This window comes from Bos javanicus, chromosome 6, assembly GCF_032452875.1.
Source record: "Bos javanicus breed banteng chromosome 6, ARS-OSU_banteng_1.0, whole genome shotgun sequence".
Lineage (NCBI taxonomy): Eukaryota > Metazoa > Chordata > Mammalia > Artiodactyla > Bovidae > Bos > Bos javanicus.
The window spans coordinates 6,241,336-6,256,997 of NC_083873.1; the positions used below are offsets into that span (position 1 = coordinate 6,241,336).

The 15,662-nt window shown below is 40.2% G+C and overlaps 1 protein-coding gene across 3 annotated transcripts in view; it reads left to right on the top strand.

Annotated features, from left to right (window-relative positions):
• PDE5A (phosphodiesterase 5A) overlaps positions 1-15,662 on the top strand; it is a 148,346-nt gene that overhangs the window by 85,951 nt on the left and 46,733 nt on the right. For all 3 annotated transcript variants that reach the window (XM_061419286.1, XM_061419288.1, XM_061419287.1), the window contains exons 10-11: positions 8,672-8,847; positions 11,928-11,987. In XM_061419286.1, the coding sequence (XP_061275270.1) occupies positions 8,672-8,847; positions 11,928-11,987 (236 nt within the window). The remainder of the gene's footprint in view (positions 1-8,671; positions 8,848-11,927; positions 11,988-15,662) is intronic.

Sequence of the window (15,662 nt, forward strand, 5' to 3'; positions counted from 1 at the left end):
GAAAGCTGAGCACCGAAGAATTGATGCTTTTGAACTGTGGTGTTGGAGAAGACTCTTGAGAGTCCCTTGGACTGCAAGGAGATCCAACCAGTCCACCCTCAAGGAAATCAGTTATGAATATTCATTGGAAGGACTGATGTTGAAACTGAAACTTCAATACTTTGGCCACCTGATGTGAAGAGCTGACTCATTTGAAAAGACCCTGATGCTGGGAAAGATTGAAGGCAGGAGGAGAAGGGGACGACAGAGGATGAGATGGCTGGATGGCATCACTGACTAGATGGACAGGAATTTGAGTAGACTCCGGAGTTGGTAATGGCAGGGAGCTCTGGCGTGCTGCGGTTCATGGGGTCACAAAGAGTCGGACACAACTGAGCGACTGAACCGAACTGAATCAGGAAATAATGAAACTATTTCAACTAAGTGTTCATCTCACTCCCCACACTGCCCCCAAAATAAATAAATGAATAGGAAGAAAGAAAGCAGAGGAAAGAAATTGAAAAGAGAAATTTATGAAATGAAAAGGGATAGTAAAATGAGATGATGGGCAAACACTAAACAAACATCCAACACAGATAATGAGGGAAATAGATCAGATCAGTCGCTCAGTCGTGTCTGACTCTTTGGGACCCCATGAATCGCAGCACGCCAGGCCTCCCTGTCCATCACCAACTCCCGGAGTTCACTCAGACTCACGTCCATCGAGTCAGTGATGCCATCCAGCCATCTCATGGAACAAGAAAAGAAATGTAATTATAGATGCAGAAAAAATATTAAAAGATGTTATATAATACACTGTACCAAAAAAGTGGTATGTTTTGATGAAACAAATTGTATAAAAATTGGTAATAACCAATACTAAGGAGAGTTTAAAATTTCTCATGGAAGTAGTTGAAAAAGTTATATTTTTTAAGTCATTAAAAAAAAAAAGAACATTACCCAAAGTAAATTCTTACCAAAGCAACCAGAGGACAGGAAAGGATGAAATAAGGTGAAATATGGAAAAGGAAATAACAAAGTAACTAACAACATGATATGACTGTTAAGTGGAAAAACCCAAGAGAATCAGCTAAAGGTAGCTATCTAAAATGAGAGTTGCAAAAGTGCCTGGCTTTCAAATTGTTAAAGGAAAATAAATTGCTTACATGGCAAAACAAATTTGTTGGAAAATAATAATGGAAAAAAATCCCATTTTCAACAGTAACAAGGAATAAACTTTGTCAGAAATAGAAACATCTATGTGAGGAAAACTATAAAACTGTACTAGATAACTTGAAAATCTTCAGTACATGAACTGACAAAACATTTCCTGATGATAAGAATTTTTTTTTAAGGTGTTAAGTTTTTGCAGATTAGGTTTTATTTCAATTTTAATACATGTCCTGATAAGGTTGTTTCTCAAAGGGGAAGGGAGTTCTTAACATAAAAAATTCATCTGGAGCATAACATATAAGAAGAATTATTTATAAAATTCTTCTGGAAGGATAGTGTAGAATAACCAGAGTTGATGGATAGAGAATTGTCTTATCAGAAATTAAAATAATGCTGTATAAGTAACATAATTAAAAGTATTAAATGTGTGCTCGAAAAGATGGCAAGATTGATGGAACATAATAGAAAGTCTAAATGCAGACCCAAGTCTAATATAATTTGTGTTGGTATATAATAGACTGTATTTCTGTTTCTAAGATGTTATTGGTTGAAAGACACCATTTTATGTACCTCAAAGAAAGAAAGACATGATTTCTGTTACACCATTACAAGCAGTTGATGAGAATGCAAATTGATTTCATAAAATTTAAATGTGAAAAAAGCATACTGTTGAAATAATATGAATTTATTTTTTGAGGTGACAATTTAAATTATTAAAGTATGAATAAGTTTCATAAGAATCCAGTAGCAATTTCGGGGGGGATTAAGTACAATTAAAAGATTAAATGTGATAGAATGAATCTGTAAAAGTGCTAGAGGAAAATATTGGTTTATATGTAGTTTTAAAACAGGGAGCTTCTTTTAAAATCAAGACACTATAGTTGAAAACTTAAAAGATGACTTACTTGAGAAATTAAATCTTTTCTACAGCGAAAAACTTCCTAAATTAAGATAATTGGCAAATAACAAGTGAAAAAAGATTTTTTTTGCAAGGTTGGTCATAAGGGTATAAAAGGGCAGGTCTTGTGTGTATATGTGTTAGTCACTCAGTCGTGTCTGACTCTGTGTGACCCCATGGACTGTAACCCGCCAGGCTCCTCTGTCCATGGGATTCTCTAGGCAAGAATACTGGAGTGGATAACCATTCCCTTCTCCAAGGGATTTTCCTGACCAAGGATCCAACGCAGGTCTCCCGCATTGCAGGCCAATTCTTTACTGTCTGAGCCATGAGAGACCACAAGCAGAATGTAAGAGTTGACGCCCTGCTCTGCCACAAAGCCAGAAGGAAAACTGTGGTTGCTACATCTGACCTCTGGAATTATAGAAAAGGAAACCTCAGTGGATGATTTGAGAAACTACCCAGTTCCCTTCGGCATAATTTCCAGAGGCCTTCAGTGCCCACTAGCTCTCAGAGCTGCTGTTGTAAGCATGTGAAATAATGTCTGTACAAGTACTTTGTGAACTAATAATATTACGTAGCACTGATATTTTATTATCCAGCTCTGCTACTTCTTGGTTTTCACCTAATATGTTTTTTTTTTGTTTTTTTTGTTTTTTTTTTTTTTGACAGCTTTAATTTTTCAGCACTTTATTATTATTTTTTTAATTTGATAAATTTAACGCCTTTTATTGCCATACCTCATTTTACTGTGCTTTGCTTTAGTGAGCTTTATAGATACATGTTTTTTTTTTTTTTCCTTGTTAATTTTCTGTTTAGTTGATCTATCCATAAGTGTGAGTGGGGTATTAAAGTCTCCCACTATTATTGTGTTGTTGTTAATTCCTCCTTTCATACTTGTTAGGATTTGTCTTACATACTGCGGTGCTCCCATGTTGGGTGGATATATATTTATAATTGTTATATCTTCTTCTTGGATTGATCCTTTGATCATTATGTAGTGACCTTCTTTGTCTCTTTTCACAGCCTTTGTTTTAAAGTCTAATTTATCTGATACGAGTATTGTGACTCCTGCTTTCTTTTGGTCCCAATTTGCATGGAAAATCTTTTTCCAGCCCTTCACTTTCAGTCTGTATGTGTCCCCTGTTTTGAGGTGGGTCTCTTGTAGACAACATATGTAGGGGTCTTGTTTTTGTATCCATTCAGCCAGTCTTTGTCTTTTGGTTGGGGCATTCAACCCATTTACATTTAAGGTAATTACTAATAAGTATGATCCCGTTGCCATTTACTTTATTGTTTTGGGTTCGAGTTTATACACCATTTTTGTGTTTCCTGTCTAGAGAATATCCTTTAGTATTTGTTGGAGAGCTGGTTTGGTGGTGCAGAATTCTCTCAGCTTTTGCTTGTCTGAAAAGCTTTTGATTTCTCCTTCATACTTGAATGAGATCCTTGCTGGGTACAATAATCTGGGCTGTAGGTTATTTTCTTTCATCATTTTAAGTATGTCTTGCCATTCCCTCCTGGCTTGAAGAGTTTCTATTGAAAGATCAGCTGTTATCCTTATGGGAATTCCCTTGTGTGTTATTTGTTGTTTTTCCCTTGCTGCTTTTAATATTTGTTCTTTGTGTTTGATCTTTGTTAATTTGATTAATATGTGTCTTGGGGTGTTTCTCCTTGGGTTTATCCTGTTTGGGACTCTCTGGGTTTCTTGGACTTGGGTGATTATTTCCTTCCCCAGTTTAGGGAAGTTTTCAACTATTATCTCCTCAAGTATTTTCTCATGGTCTTTCTTTTTGTCTTCTTCTTCTGGAACCCCTATGATTCGAATGTTGTAGCGTTTAATATTGTCCTGGAGGTCTCTGAGATTGTCCTCATTTCTTTTAATTCGTTTTTCTTTTATCCTCTCTGATTCATTTATTTCTACCATTCTATCTTCTAATTCACTAATCCTATCTTCTGCCTCTGTTATTCTACTATTCGTTGGCTCCAGAGTGTTTTTAATTTCATTTATTGCATTATTCATTATATATTGACTCTTTTTTATTTCTTCTAGGTCCTTGTTAAACCTTTCTTGCATCTTCTCAATCCTTGTCTCCAGGCTATTTATCTGTGATTCCATTTTAATTTCAAGATTTTGGATCAATTTCGCTATCATTATTTGGAATTCTTTATTAGGTAGATTCCCTATCTCTTCCTCTTTTGTTTGGTTTGGTGGGCATTTATCCTGTTCCTTTATCTGCTGGGTATTCCTCTGTCTCTTCATCTTGTTTAAATTGCTGAGTTTGGGAGTCCTTTCTGTATTCTGGCAGTTTGTGGAGTTCTCTTTATTGTGGCGTTTCCTCGCTGTGTGTGGGTATGTAGAGGTGGCTTGTCAAGGTTTCCTGGTTAGGGAAGCTTGTGTCAGTGTTCTGGTGGGTGGAGCTGTATTTCTTCTCTTTGTTCAGTCGCGCTATGGGGAGGGAGGGAGGGATGCTGCAAACAAATGACACTGGCGTGCGCTCGCAGTACCTCAGCCACACTGGGTCTGCCCCCGCTCACGGCGCGTGTAGCCTCCCTGCCCACACTGCTCAGGCTCTAGGTTGTTCCGCCGGGAACAATCCGAGGCTGGCCCTGGGTTGCATGCACCTCCCAGGTCCAAGCCGCTCAGGTTCAGGCACTCAGGTAGTCCTCAGAGGCGCAGACTCAGTTGGGGCTGCGTTTTGTGCTCTTCCCAGGTCCGAGCAGCTCAGGTGATGAGGTGTTTGGCGAGCGCCAATGCTGCGACTTATTGCCTCCCCGCCACTTGGTTATCTGGGTGTAAAACCGGCGCACCTTCTCAGGCAGATGTTGACCGTCCAGACCCCCAATAAGTTTTAGTTAGCAAAGAAGCCAGTTTTATAGATAATGTCTCTCTGGGGCTGCGATTGCCCCCTTCCGGCTCTGGCTGCCTGTCACCGGAGGGGGAAGGTTTGCAGCCGGCTACCTCTGTTTAGTCCTTTGTTCCGTGCGCGGGCTGGCGGTGTCTTAGGTTAGGGCTGGCTTTTCGCATGGTAGATATCCCACAGTCTGGTTTGCTAGCCCAAATTATTTCGCTCAGATAGTGCTCAGGGTATTCAGGCCAGATTCTTACTCTCAGCGATGCAGCCCGCGCCGCGCCTCCCTGCCCAGCCCCCGCTTGCTAATGGCGGATGCAGGCGTCTGCGCTGCTTCTCCGCTGGAGGAGTTACCGTAGGGCTCGCAAGCTGCGAGTTTTAATTGTTTATTTATTTTTTCTCCCTGTTATGTTGTCCTCTGTGCTTCCAAAGCTCGGCATGGATTCGGCAGTGAGAAGGTTTCCTGGTGTTTGGAAACTTCTTTAAGACTCCCTTCCCGGGACGGAACTCCGTCCCTCCCTCTTTTGTCTCTTTTATTGTCTTTAATATTTTTTCCTACCTCCTTTCAAGGAGTTGGGTTGCTTTTCTGGGTGCCTGGTGTCCTCTGCCGGCATTCAGAAGTTATTTTGTGGAATTTACTCGACGTTTAAATGCTCTTTTGATGAATTTGTGGGGGAGAAAGTGTTTTCCCCATCCTACTCCTCCGCCATCTTGGCGCCTTCCCTTTGTATCACCTAATATGTTTTTGAATATTTTATTTTATGGTTATACATAGTGATTGATTTTGGCTGGTGATTTTATTTTATTTTTGGTTCTGCAATAACTACTTTGTTTTTATATATAAGTGCTTCTGATTTTATATCACTTGCTAGTAGATGTGGCATTTCAAATGACCAGCTTTAAATTTCATTACCATGCTCTTCATCCACTCTTCCACATCTTTAAGAAATACATTGTGCAAACTATCTGTAAATGGGTCCAAGCTTTACATTTTCTCAAAGAACCCTGTTTGTTATAAACCTTTTTCTTCTTCATAGATTTTTTTCCAACTTAGGTATTTCTGTTTAATAGCGTTAAATTTTATGAAGGGTATAAAGAGATTAATGAGATTATCATGAATGCTCTATAAATGTGACTGCTTTCAGAGAAAAATCAAAGTATATTCCTAAAGGGATCACTTGTCCTCTCGCCTTTTCTTACCCTGAGCGTTACTCTGTGTCTGCCTGTCTGTCGAGGCGGGTCATGACACAGACACATGCTCGGTGTTCTGCCCTGAGCTGTGGTCGGTACAGCCAGCTCTCACTGTGTGTATGCTGAATTTGCCGTTGTAGTACCTTTCGATTCCTGAGGTATTAATTAATACCACTTACTGGGCTTCCTCGGCGGATCAACAGTAAAGAATCTGCCTGCAATGCAGGAGCCACAGGAGAAGACACGGGTTCCATCCCTGGGTCGGGAAGATCCCTTGGAGTAGGAAATGGCAACCTACTCCAGTATTCTTGCCAGGAGAATCCCATGAACAGAGGAGCCTGGCAAGCCTGATTGAGCCTTAAGATTCATGCGGTTGCAAAGATTTGGACACGACTGAGCGACTGAACTGAACGGAGCGATTAAACAACAATGTATTCATTCAAGGACTGGACTGAGGCTTATGATTTGAACTGTTGTCCAGGAAAGAGTTCCTTTACCTCGGTCCCAAGCCTAGCAGACTGCCTGATGACCACATCTCAGCCTCACTGGCTTGTCTTTTCCTTTCCATACATGCAGTCAATCTTATGAAGTGACAAAAAGAAAAATCCTGTTTATGAAAAGTGGCCATCAAGCAGGAGAAAACTTAGTAAAAATTGAAAAGCAGTTACATTGTGATATGAAGATAAGGAATGCATGACTCTCAAGAACATGTGATGTGGGAGATAGCCAGATGCCTTCATAAACAGTTCCATGTTTATAATTTGGGGATTCACAAAGGTTGGAGGACATAACCCTTTTGTTTGCACTATACATGGTATGTGGTCTTAAAATGACGAATGCTGATTTATTTGAGTAAATGCAGTAATGCCATTTACTCAAGGTTTTTACTTGCAGTGTCCAAATTTTAAATTTTTCTTGATAATGGAATCAGTATTAGAGAAGTAACCTCTGCAGTGGTAATACTGATAAATAAGGATGGCTTTACTGTCTAAAATAGAAAAACTCTCACAAACAAAGAGCAAAAGGAGGATACAGATAATTAGTAGTGTTAAAAACAAAGTGCACATCAAAACTACACGTGCAACTATGCATCATTTCAGACTCTCTGAGATCCTTTTGTGCTCCAGGAAGAAATAAGAGATAGCAAACCACAGTCTTCATGGGCAAGACTGGGTCAGAACTGCAGTCTCGCATCCTTTCATTAACTTGGTTAACATTTTTTGAGTCCTGCTGTGTGCCAGGCCTGGCTAGCTGAGGAAGTGTAACTGACAAATAAAATCTCTTAAGACCGAGATATGTACAGTCGAGAAAGAGAGACAGAAATAAAGCTCCCCATGATCCTCCAGGTGATAAAGTTAAGGAGCTAGGAGAGGTGTCTGCCTCCCCTGGGGAAGTGGGAGGCCTCTGGGCGCTCCCTGTGAAGGGCACGTAGGGATCTCCTGGGTAACAGGAAAGAGATTGGGACCAGCAGAAAACTATAGGCAGAGGTGTGGGTGAGCAAGAATAAGGTGTGGGTCAAGAAACTGCCAACAGTCATCAGACGGGTAAAAGGCACAGGGCAGCTGCATGGTAATAATCTGGTCTTTGAGGCTAAGCTGAGCTGGGGTTTCAGTTTTAAACGTAAGCACCCTGGAGCACGTGACTTAACCTTCCTGAGATTCTGTCTTCATCTGTAAAGTGGATGTGAGCACCTTTCTCAATGTAAGTCATACAGACCAGAGTCCATGTGTGTCCTGAAGCACGGAGCACCGCACCTACTCTGCAGTGGGCACGCGATGGGGGTCTGGGTTACGTACGTAGAGGCAGAAGAGACAGGACGTTAGAAACACTGTTCCCCAGAGGTACAAGGTCATCAGACTCCTCACAGAGACCCCTTGGGATCAGAGCCCCGTAGAATGAGTTCCGTTATGATTTGACATCGTCTTCCATTTATATATACCATGTGTTTGACTTTCTAAGAAAGGCCAGGACTTGGGAGGTTAGGTTATGATTTTCTTCAAAGATTAATTCTGCTCTTAGACCTAAGTAAATAGTCATCTCTACGTGCATGTATTTGCAGTATCAAAAATGATTGGAAATACTCTCCTGGATGCAGAGGTACATATTTGAAATTTGAGACTGTCTCTGTGAACTGTTTCCTACATTCTATTTTGTGGATAATTGTGTTTTTTAGCTTCTGATTTCTCAGTAAGGAAAGGCAGCCTGGGTGACCCAAAATTCTGATGTGCATCAAAATTGTTCTCTTGGCAAGAGTACAAAAATCCAATTAGTCTCCAAAGGACAAATTGTCTTTGGGGATTCAACTGATATAAAATTCGTGACAGTATCTGGAAGAAAATAGTACTCTAGGATTTTTTTGAACATAGACAACATACATTTAGGACTGTGTGAAATGAGTTTGCATGTAAATTAACTCAGTTCATTGTTCTAGCTTATATTTGTGAGGATCCGTTTGCGTATTTGGAGATGGCAAGCATTCCTAAGAGAAAAGCCCTAGACCTCTGGGGGTCTGTGTTAAAGTCAGTGCATGTTGTAATTATGAATAGTAACATTTGTTCAATTTCTTGGATTATTATAGGGGTTTGCCAACTTGTTAATAAGATGGAGGAAACCACTGGCAAAGTTAAGGCTTTCAACCGCAACGATGAACAGTTTCTGGAAGCTTTCGTCATCTTTTGTGGCTTGGGGATCCAGAACACACAGATGTACGAAGCAGTGGAGAGAGCCATGGCCAAGCAAATGGTCACGTTAGAGGTGGGCTGCCCCTGCAGGACGCCTCAGGTTCCCTGCGAGCACTCTCGGCCGACCCCTCCCTGCGGCAGCGCTCGGTGTCTGTGACGTCACTGCGACCATACGAGAACCACGTGCTTCCTCTCTCCTCACTTAAACAACCGAGGAAACTGAGGCCCAGCATACTTTAGAAACTTGTCGAAGGTCATACGACCACATCAAAGCTCAGGCCCCGGGTCCCTTCTGTCCTCTGCTTTCTCGGCCGAAAGCGGTCCTTAGACCTTAGTGAGGAGCCGCTCACACTGATGATAGTCCTCCGTGCCCTGTCCTTTCTCCATTGCCTGAGCCTCCCTATCTCTCCTCGTGAGCAGCTGTATTCACACAGCAAAAAAACAAAACCAGATATCACAAGCACTTAGAATCAGAAATGAGGCAAAGGGGAAACTTCCAAATTACAGATTTGTGGATCTTGAGAAAATTCTGATTCAGTAAGTCCTGGGTGGAGGCTGGGAATCAGTGTTACTACCAGCACAGCCCCGCTTTACCCCCACCAGGTGATTCTGAGTGTGAACTACTGGCCTGGGGACTGGCCTCAAACCTGACTCTCTCCCAAGCAGATTGCGCCTACCCACCTGGGCCAGCCTTCTCCAGATTGTCTCACTGACTCCCTGAAAACACTTTGTGTAAGATGGAAATTTCTTACATCATAGACCAGTCTAGGGAATTAGACTTCAGAAAGGGCATTCCTTAGTCATTCATACACTGGTGTGAAATATATTTTAGTGTTTGCCTACTTTTAGCCAGTAGAGATCAGTAGGAATCAATGTTTGAGTTATGGATTGTAACTTTTCCTCCACCCCTTAATAAATAAGAGCTAGAAAGATATGTAAGTCAAGATTTACCAGTAACCAAGATGGTATACTTTCTAATGTGAATATAAAACTCTAGTTTTAGTAAAGTACTAATATAAGAGACTTTGGATTAGAAATCAGTAGAAATCTGTTTCAAATACACACACAAGTATACATATATTTTAAATTAAATGTATGCATACATATACATACATACAATTTTTAATACAATTTTTTATTGTTTCCATGACTACTGAAGAATTGACTCTAAGCCAGCTATCAATTAGAAATTAATCTCTTTTTAAACATACTTCCTATTTGGAAAATTTCAAACATAATGCTGAAGTAGAGAGGATAGCTAAGGAGCCCCCGTGTCTTCATTAGCTGTCCTCAGTTGACCTGTGGCTACTATCATTCCATCCATACTCTAGCCCACTTCTCTGCACTCTTCTTCCTTATTAATCCACTGATTACTTTGAGACAAATCCCAGGTATAATTTTGTTCAAACTTTCTGAATATTTTCCCCGTTGAGATTTGCTTCTATTTTTACACTATAGTTTTATTTCAGTTAAAAATGAGTACTTCTACTTTCACTTAGTATACCCATTTTCCAATTTCAATTCATTATAGGAAATCGTATCTGTGATCACCAAGTTAACCTTGAAAAAATTTTCTCCCAAGGCATTGGATAAAACCCAGGGACATAAATGCCTTATGTTTTCTTATGACAGGGAATTATTTTCACCTAGAAGACATCAGTATAATGACAGTAAAACAACAGTAAATAGCTAACCTTTATCAAAGGCTTACTCTGTGTTCTAACATGCATTAACAAAAGTTAATCCTTACAACACAATGAGTGTGGTGCTATTTTTATCTTCAGTGTGTGGCAAAATTAATTTTTTTTAACTTAGCATGTCATATTATTCCTTTATTCATTTGTCCGTGTTGCATTGCATTGGTTTATAGTAGACTAGTTCAGGGTCGCCGTCTTAGCCTTCCTCAACAAACCACCTCCCTAGTGTCAACGGCAGGTTAGCTGTGACCCGTCAACTTCACGGCAGCGGGAAACAGCAGCTCTGCGGTTCCTTAGGTTTCCTAGTGATTAATGCTTCAAACAGTAAGACAAGTCACATGTATTACCATAGTGTAATATTCTGAATCACAGTACATAGGCATATTTACCATTTGGCTTTAGATTTTTAATTGCTTACAATTTTAAAAACTAGTTAAGGAAAGCTGGTTTGGGCCACTGAATTACTTGACTTGCCATTTAAAGTCTGAAAATGAGGTACCTTTTTATCACTGACCCTAAAACTTTAAGAGATTTTAGTAAATCTGTGTTAACTCTGTCAAAAAGAAACTTTTAAAAATATTTAATATGATAAACAATTTAACATATAATCACTACCCTGGTTTAGAAGAACATCTAAAATATTATCCCATCATTTGGAGTTATTGGTTTTGAAAATGGGAATTAATGATTCACATGTTAAGTTATAGGAAGATAGTAAATCTGCCTTACTATCTTCTTATAACTCCACTAGGATGGTGAAAAGTGTACGAGACTAGGAGATGAAAGCTGGGTCCCAGGCCCTCTTCTCACTGGGTGTGAGCTCACAGCCAGATGATGAGAATCCCTGAGCCTAGGTGTCCTGTGCTGTTAACAGATGAATTTATAGGCCACTTCTGCTCTTCTCAGTTCTTGAATTCTACGAGTGGAAAAGTATCCTTAAATCTGTCTGACATTTATCTCTCTGCTATGCAGTTTTTCCTTATGAATTCTGCAGTGGTTACAGGCCTCATCCAAGAGCCACTTCCAGACTGCTTTCTTCCTAAATATCGACATTAAAATGTCAGCTTATGCAGAAGTCTTTTATCTTGATTCAGTACACCAGTAAAATAACTAAAGTCAGTATTTTTGTTTAAGAAAAGCAACACAGAATTTTCTGCCAAGTTTGAGCTGATAGTGTGACTTATAAATAACGTGTTTGTTGTATCAACGTTGTCAGAGGAAAAGTGACAGTTTTCTTTGAACACAGGGAGTATAACTTTCTGTTTCCATAAGAAGCATTTGAATAAAAACCTGAGATTTTCTCTCTGTTGAAGAAAGCAGAAAAGAAAATACAATGTTCTGAGGAGTCTAGATACCTCTGCAGGAAGGCTTAGGAGAATCCCAGGCTTGAAGTTGTGGTCTGTGTTGGGTGTTCCTCTCTTGTCTAACATGCATTCCTTCTGTTCTCACCCCATAGGTTCTGTCTTATCATGCTTCAGCTGCAGAGGAAGAAACCAGAGAGCTGCAGTCCTTAGCGGTAATCCTCCTCCTCCTCCTCCTCTTTTGTAGAAATGACTAACCAGAGGCACCTAATTAAGACGTAGATATGCTTCTCTCAGGGCAGCTGCTGCTGCGGTTAGTGGTCCCCAGACCTTTAATTAAATGTGGTAAATATTTATATGGACATTTATAAAAAAATCTAATCCTATTTTCTTGCAAGGCTAGAAATTCACTGATAACACAGAGCAGATGATAACATTGTATTGATTTTGTAACACATTAAATGATTCTGATATTTTCCCAATAATTGTTATAATCTTTACATCTTTCTTAAGTCAAAATTAAATTTAGTTTTTGGTTCCTGGGGAAGTGTGGACAGGGGATTGCAAGGTGGTGGTGTGGTTCGAGTACTAACAACAAAGATTTTATAGCTTGTTACTGATAACGTACTCTGCGTTATTAGAAATGGAGAATGGTTTTAATTTCAAACCATATGGCTTGCAGAATGTTATTTGAAATTGGGTTCAAATAAGGTCAATTCCTGAATTTTTGCAAAGTTTTTTTTATTTATTTATTATGGATGCTTTTATATAATAAGCATCTATCTTATTTAGGATGCTAGGAGAGAAAAGCACATTGATGTGTGTCTTGATGTGTGCCCCAACTTGATTGAGATTGCCTTGGTTGAGGTTAATGGAAATTCAAAGCACTTAGGCACTGATAACCAAGCCTGCCTTGTGAGTTTACATTCATGTGAGACAATGTAAAGTGTATGTGAGATGTCGTGGGAGTGAGGGACCAGTGAGAGGGTCGCTGAGGCTACTGAGATTCCTCCTCTTTGTCATCATCATTATGGCTTGCCAGATGGTCATGCTCCATGCCCTCATATACGTTTTCTCATGTAAACTGCACAAGCTGTGCTATGGATGCCACACTGAAGCCCACGGACTTGCTCTGGGTCTCACCAGCAGGAAGTGAAGAGTCAGGATAGACATTTGCACTGTCTGTCTCCAGAGTGCTGCACGTTAGCGCTGTCCTGTCTGTGATGAGCTTTAGGGAGGGAGGAGGTTAAAGATGATTCAGACGTCCTGGCCTTGGTAGTTCAAAGAATGATCATCCCCTTCATTAACCAAAGTGGAAATATTAAGAACGAAAAGATGGATTTGATGCAGAACACGGTAAGTTTGAGATGCAGGTGGAACAACCAGATAGACATCTTGCACACTGGGAAGGGCAGGAAACTAGAGGTGGCAATTTGGAGGTTAAACAATAGGGTTTGGGGGTGGAATCCCTTGATAGTGAGATGATAGGAATGGAGCAAGTGTGGAAGAATTCGGGAAGAATGCAAGGCTGAGGGCAGAACTGTTGTAGGTATACGTTTAGATGGAAGCTGTAGGAAAAGAAGCCAGCTAAGGCAGAGACATGGTAGTTAGACAGGGAGGGAGACTTAGGCTAGGGCAGGCAAGCAGAACAGCTTTTATAAGGAAGGAGATCCCATCAGTTGTTGCAGGAAGGTTGAGAAATAGGACTGAGAAAAGGCTGCTGGATTCAGTGATTAGGTGATGGTGGAGAAGGCAGCTTCAGGAGTGAAAATGCAAAAGGTCGGACTAGATGGTGAGAAAGTGGGGGAAATGAGTAGTAGTTTAAAAAGTATGTTTTGTATGAAAGAATGAAATGGCTAAGAAGGGTGCTGGCTGCATCATGTGAAGTTTTTTATTGTTTTGTTTTGTGCTTGTGAGCAGTTTGCTTACAAGCAGGAGAGGCAACATGTTTGTGGACAAAGGGGCAAGGTCCAGGGTGAGCGTGAGCCTAAGAATGTAGGACAGTGACAGAGGTCTGGACCTTGAAGTGGTCTAAGCATTACAGACATTTCTTTGGCCAAGACCAGAGAAAAGGGGTGATAATAACAGCTACACTTACTCTGTTAGTCATTCAGTCGTGTCTGACTCTTTGTTACCCCATGGACTGTAGCCCACCAGGCTCCTCTGTCCATAGAATTCTCCAGGCAAGAATACTGGATTGGGTTACCACTCTCTTTTCCAGGGAGTCTTCCCAACCCAGGGATCGAACCTGGGTCTCCTGCCTTGCAGGAAGGTTCTTTACCATCTGAGCCACCAGGGAAGCCCCACACTTACCGAGCACTTACCGTATACCTGGTGTGTTTGAAGTTCTTTGTGTATGTTAAGTGTATTAAGTCTGCAGCTACCCTATAAGGTCAGTATTAGCATTTTGAAAATGGAATCTGAGGTTGAGTTTAGATTGCCCTGCTCAGAATCTCCCAGGTTGTGAGTAGGTACCAGGACAGACAGTCCAGACCCAGAGCACACACATCATTGCACAGCCCTGGAGAAAGTGACTAGGAAAGGAAGGAGGGTCCAGACTTGTAGATTCTTGATTAAATCACTGAGTATGAAGCTGAGTCATCTGCCAAGAGCAGTCGAAGGAACTCGAGATGATTTCATCTGAAAGGTTAAGCTTCTCTGGGGGTTAGCCTCATTCGAATTGGCTATATTTCTTTTGCTCATGATGATGTTTGAAGGAATGAGCTGTTTTTCAATTATTTACAAAGGTTTAAAAGTTTAAAGTATCTCTCACATCAGGCTTAATTGCCCATTTGTCTAATCGTCCTAGAGTGCTAGAGTTTTGCACTAACTGCATGCTGTGAGCAGGAAATGATCACATGGAGAGGAGCATTTTGAAGCGCTTGCAAGCTCTGTGGGATTAATATTACTGCAAAACGAGGCTAGGTTACACTCTTCCATGTGTTGTTTCAGATAAATAAAAACTAGCAAAGATAATGCTAAAAAAATTCATTAGGATATTAAATTTTGCTTTTTACTCTGAAGATAGCATAGTCTTTCAGAAAAATCTGAAAATTATTTTCTCAATCATGTTTATAATTTTGGCAAGAGGAAAACACTTTGGAAAAACTGAGCATTGCTGTCTTGCAGTATTGTTCAAAACCATCTGTTGTTCCATTTGGAAAAGAGATTTCTGGCAGCTGCATTGAGAAATTTAGGATAACGTAGGTCAGATAATTCATTTAAATTGGTTGAAATTCAGAAAATGATTTCAACTGTTTTCTGTCAACCTAATAAAAATTCCTTTGCAGCCCCAGCTACACAGGTGCCTGCATCATCCAGCAATTACCAGAATTGCTATCTTAGTCACGTGTCTGATGGTTCATCTCAATTTAAAACCTAAAATAATTGAAAAGCTGTCAAAGGCTTAATTTTTATTTTTAGAAATGCGTTCTTGAAATACTATGCTTAAGTACACTAAATATTTCTGTGCTCAGAAAAGTTCTCGTTACAGCAGAAAGTATAACAAAGTTGATAGGAAATTCAGAATCCCTTTTTTCCCCTTGCTTTACTTGACATTTTTGTCCTATTTTTAATCTTATTTTTTGTTGGCTTGAAATTGGGTGTAGCAGAAATAGGGCCTTAAACAAGCATTTTGTCACATGCCCTTTAATGATCTTTCGTCACAAGTTTTGAGATAAAAATGAAAGGACCCCAGTTGACCTGGCTCTGATCATTAGAAAGTCATAGTTAAGATATCAGAATGAATAGTGTTTCTTACAAGTAGCTGCATATCTGATTGATCGGTTGCCTCTTCTGCCTTCTCTTGCTAGAATCACAGTGAATAAATATCTATTGGAGCTTCGTTGTTTAGATGAGCTTCCCAGTTTTGTCATGGAGTCGGTGCTGAT